Below are 5,215 nucleotides of genomic sequence, written 5' to 3'. Positions count from 1 at the left end.
CCTTTATAGTTATATATTTGAGATCGAACTCCGACAGCATTAAAGTCCATCTTGCTAAACGCCCATTTAGGACTGGTTTTTTGAAAATGTATTTGATAGGGTCCATCTTCGAGTACACCCTGACGGAATAGATAAGCATGACGTAGCTTCTTGGTTGCCTACACAAGAGCAAGACGTGTCTTTTCAAGAGGTTTATATTTAGTCTCATATTCTAAAAACTTCTTTCTAGGTAGTAGATAGCTCATTCTTCTTTCCCGATGGTCTGTGGGAGCATAGCCCCCATGGCTGTTTCTGTGATTGTGAGGTACCGAGACAAAGGCTGGTGTTTCTGTGGTGGCATCAAAACAAGTGGCATAGCCAAGATCTCCTTGATTCTGTCAAATGCCTTTTGACAATCATCGCCCCACATAGTGTGGTCTTTCTTCTTGAGCTTCTTAAATATGGGTTCCCAGATCATAGTGAGCTTTGAAATGAAGGGACTTATATATTGTACCTTGCCTAGCAAACCTCGAACTTCCTTTTCTATTTGCGGTTGTGGAATCTTGATTAGAGCCTTGATCTTCGATGGATTAATCTCTATCCCTCTTTGACTGACTACATATCCCAACAACTTGCCGGAAGTTACCCAGAATGTACATTTCCGAGGGTTATGTCTCATGTTTTACTTGCGTAATCTGAGAAAGAACTTGCGAAGTTTAGCGATGTGACCTTGCCTATCCTTGGATTTAATGATCATGTCATCTACATACACCTCTACCTCTTTATGCATCATGTCATGCAACAGGGTAGTTGCGGTGCGTTGATATGTTGCTCAAGCGTTGATTAAAACAAAAGGCATAACAGTTTAGCAATAGGTACCACATTGAGCGACGAACGCTAATTTATGCATATCCTCTTCAACCATTTTGATCTGATTGTATCCTGCATACCCATCAATGAAAGAAAGGAGCACGTGATATGTTGTATTATCTACTAGTATGTCGATGTGTGGCAGTGGGAAGTCGTCCTTCGGACTGGCTTTGTTCAGATCTCTGAAATCAACACAAACCCGGATTCGCCCATCCTTTTTGGGTACGGGGACTATGTTAGCTACCCAGTCTGAGTACTCAAAAACTTTGATGATCCGGCTTTGAATTTCTTGTCTACCTTTTCCTTAATTTTAAGCGCCCATTTTGTTCACATTCGGAGAAGCTTCTACTTTACAGGCTTGATGTAATATTATGGTTTTCTATGTCTATGGCTACTCTATCGAGTGGGACTTACTCTGTTGAGTAAGTATGTTTTTATACAAAACAGTAGGCTACCTGATGGATACTCAATCGAGTATGTTGGGCACTCGATCGAGTAAGTGACTTAATCGATCGAGTAAGTGAGTCTTACGGGTTGTTTTAGCCGGGTTTTATTAATAATGCGTGATTAGTATAAAAGGATTCCGTCATTCTTTTTGATACGTGCATTTATATAGCCTTTTTAATCTTATTTTGCACGTATTTCTATGTACTTTTATACTGTTTTGTATTGCAATATGCCCCGAATTATCTACATTGGTTTGTTTTGTTTTGTTTGCAGAACTGAACCAGAAAGTGGTCAAACCGTACTCTATTCGTCCCATTTTATATGCATTTTGAGGAGACGGGAATGTTAGAGCGAGATTATGCCTTGGGATGCATGAAAGGATGGTCAACGAAGCAGTCAAAGACATATTAGAAGCTGACTTGGAGGAAGAACACTCGATCGAATGGTTTATTTGGCCGATCGAGTGGTTTGGAGTGCTGAAGAGGTCGATCGAGTGCTTTATTTTACTCGATCGAAATGCTGCCTAGAGGGTTTCCTCGACCGATTGATCATTTTACTCGATCGAGAGGTTTAGCCTTTGAAGTCCTCGATCGAGTGGTTTTGATACTGATCGATCGAGAGGTTTTGATTTTACACGGGCTTAATTAACCCGTGTTGGACTTATTTCATGATAAACTTTATTTTTCTATTTAAGCTTTCATACTTTGGTTATTAATTACGTTGGACTCATCTTAAGAACGCACTTTACTCTATTAATTTCTCTCTAATACTTTCTACCGTAACTTTTCTCTTGAATCTCTTGCTTGGATTTTGGTTGTTCTTTACACCGGATCGCTTGTGATTGTAATCTCTTTTACTTTATTAATCTTAATCTTGTTATTTATTGCTTTAATTCCTTGTTTCTCTCCTGATTAATTTATGCCCTAATTTTGTTTATGCATTATTATTGTTATTTCATCATGCCTTCAATTAGTTTATTCATTATTACTATTATTGACAACATTAGTAATATGAGTAGCTAAATCCTTTCATGTTGGGATTAGGGAATCTATGGTAGGATTGTGACGATGTAGCGAATAGACTAGATAGCTTACATGTGAGAATCTGTACCCATGGCAATTTAACTATAATACCGACTTAGTTGAGTGCAAGCTTCTAAGTTACCTTTTAATCTGGTTAAATTTACTCCTGGATCGGAAGATTGGACTAAATAGACCTTCTATGAATAGTAGACTACCCTGACGAGGACGGAAGTTAAGTTAGTGGAAATCTAGGATAAAAAGTGGATCGGAAGGACCTTTCTTGTATCTGTATTACAGTAAATTATCTAGGCTATTTGCAACTGAGTTGATAGACTACCATGGTGAACCGAAATCCTGGCATGTTCTCTCTCATTTGATCACCTTTATTATAATTTCTGCCTTTTATTGCTCTCTCTTTACTGCTCTTTCCTTTAAGCCTTTATTAGTTTAGAAACCAAATTCAAACCCCCCATTTGTGACCAAATAGATAGACCTTAACAGATATCTTGCCTCCCTGTGGAGATCGACCCGACTTCCCTAGCTATATTAGTTAGTGCCAGTTGGTTATTTTTGGTAGGTACACGACTAGCCTGTCAAATTTTGGCGCCGTTGCCGGGGAGGCAATAGCCCTATCTGTTCTTTTTTTCGTTTATTTTTATCCGTCTCAGGGAATTTTTATTCCTTGAGACAGTTCTCATTTATCTCTTTCAGTGTTGTGTATGCCCAGGTCAAACAGGTCGGAGTTAGTTCCAGCTGATTCTGAGCCAGAAAGACTATTTCGGCATAGACTCCGTCTGCAAAGAGAACTTCGAAAGGAAGACTTGAGTAGTTTCGAGCCCGAGCTATAACACTTTTTATTTGCAGAAGACCTGTCTTTTGAAGAAGACAATCTCATTTCTGTCAACAAGCCAGTAAAGATGCCTAACATTGCAAGTCACTCGGAGCCCAAAGCATCCTCGATTCCTACAGGTTTTAACCTCCAAACTGAGGATGGTAACACCTTCGATATCCGTCCATCTTACATAAATCTGGTGGAAAGGAATCTATACCGAGGTGTGGCGGGTGAAGATCCGCGAAAGCATATGGAAGTCTTTACTGACTATTGCTCCACTATTCCCGCTACAAAGGGAGTAACACAAGACAAGATAAAGGAAGTGCTGTTTCGTTTTTCTCTGACTGACTCAGCCCATGAGTGGCTGACTGATCTTGACCGGACAGCCGCTGGTATCACTAATTGGGAGACTCTCGCACTTGCCTTATACAAAAGATACTTCCCTCCTCAACGCACTAATTAGTTGAGGGGTAAGATTACTAGTTTCAAGCAGGTACCTGATGAGACTTTCTATGAAGCCTGGTGTCGGTTCAATAAGTTGGTGAGGTCTTTTCCTCACTATGGTTTTGATCAAATGTTCTTGTGCAACCAGTTCTATAATAGGTTGTACGATGACCACATAGCTATACTGAACGCCTCATCCAACAGAAGATTTCAAAAGAACATTGATGATGATAAGGGATGGGGCATTATTGAGGAGATGGCGACCCATTGTGCTAAATATGGGAACCCACGGGACGGTATTCGAACGGTCCATTTAGTTGATAAGGCAGTTGTGGCTCAGTTGGAAGCCATGAATGCTCGGTTTGATAGATTGGAGTTGCAATCTGCTGGAGATCAACAGACGGTTCATCTGTTGACTAGACAGGAAACTGTCATTTGTGAGAGGGGTGGAAGCGATGACGGTCATCTTGTTATTGACTGTCTAACTAAGAAAGAACAAGTCCTTGCTTTTCAGCAATATAGGCAAGGAGGAGGTTCTTATTACAAAAATCAAGGAGCATCATCTTCAAGTGGGGTAAGTGAGCTAGCTGAGTTAAAGACAATGCTTCAGTCGTTGACAAAGCAATGGCAACTAAGTGACCAACAGAAAGAAGCATCCATCAAGTCACTTAAAACTCAAGTTGCTTAACTCGCCGCCAATCAGTCCACGATGAAACCGGGTAATTTGCCGTCCCAATCTGAGAAGAATCCACACGAGACGGTAAACTTGATTAATTTGAGAAGTGTTCTTTCATATAAAGGACCAAAAATGTCAACTTTAGATGACATATCAGACCCGAGGAAGGCCATAGATGCTGATGAACAGTCAGTTATCGCTGAAAATATGCTTACCACGAAGAATATACTCGATCGACTAGTTTCAGGGGGTCGATCGAGTAGAAAAGAAGCTGAAATCACTCGATCGAAGGCAAATTTTACTCGATCGGGTGAACTGGATAATCAAGGGATCGATCGAGAGGTGCAAATCACTCGATCGAGTGAAAATATTGAAGAACCTGTTCGATCGAGTGGTAATTTGTCTCGATCGAACACTGCTGCCATTGAGGAACTCGATTGAGAGCCTGGTACTGCTCGATTGAGTGAAATTTCATCTGGAAGGACTCGATCAAGAGGGAAAAAGTCTCGATCGAGTGAAAAAGAGCTTGAACCTGCTGATACATTGGAAGAGAGAAACAAAGTGCTCGAGATTCCTATTACGGTGCCCTTCCCAAGGCGATTACAGAGCACGAAAGCCAATCAACAGTTCGGTAAATTTGCCGAGCTCCTGAAAAGCTTACAGGTCACTGTTCCATTCGCCGAGTTGCTGACACATGTACCCTCTTATTTAAAGTTTATGAAAGAAATTTTATCATGTAAGAGGCATATCAATGATCATGAGACGGTAACTTTGACTGAGGTAGGGACTGCCCTAGTTCAAAATAAGTTGCCACCTAAACAATCAGACCCTGGTAGTTTCTCGATTCCATGTCACATAGGTACCCATTTGATTGATAACGCGCTATGCGATCTTGGTGCTAGCGTGAGCGTCTTACCTTTGTCTCTCGCAAAGAGACTTGGTTTG

The 5,215-nt window shown here is 40.8% G+C and overlaps 1 protein-coding gene across 1 annotated transcript; it reads right to left on the bottom strand.

Annotated features, from left to right (window-relative positions):
* Positions 1 to 241: 241 nt before the first annotated feature.
* LOC141631435 (putative mitochondrial protein AtMg00860) lies at positions 242 to 658 on the bottom strand. Its single transcript, XM_074444106.1, has one exon. The coding sequence runs from the start codon at positions 656 to 658 to the stop codon at positions 242 to 244; it is 417 nt and encodes a 138-aa protein (XP_074300207.1).
* Positions 659 to 5,215: the final 4,557 nt, after the last annotated feature.

Source organism: Silene latifolia, chromosome Y (genome assembly GCF_048544455.1).
Source record: "Silene latifolia isolate original U9 population chromosome Y, ASM4854445v1, whole genome shotgun sequence".
Classification (NCBI taxonomy): Eukaryota; Viridiplantae; Streptophyta; class Magnoliopsida; order Caryophyllales; family Caryophyllaceae; genus Silene; species Silene latifolia.
Note: the sequence above shows the minus strand (reverse complement) of the source record. Positions and strands in the feature narration are given on the sequence as shown.

What these genes read in the sequence shown, in the direction of transcription:
- LOC141631435 (XM_074444106.1), bottom strand. Translation starts at nt 658, where the DNA reads ATGAGACATAACCCTCGGAAATGTACATTCTGGGTAACTTCCGGCAAG.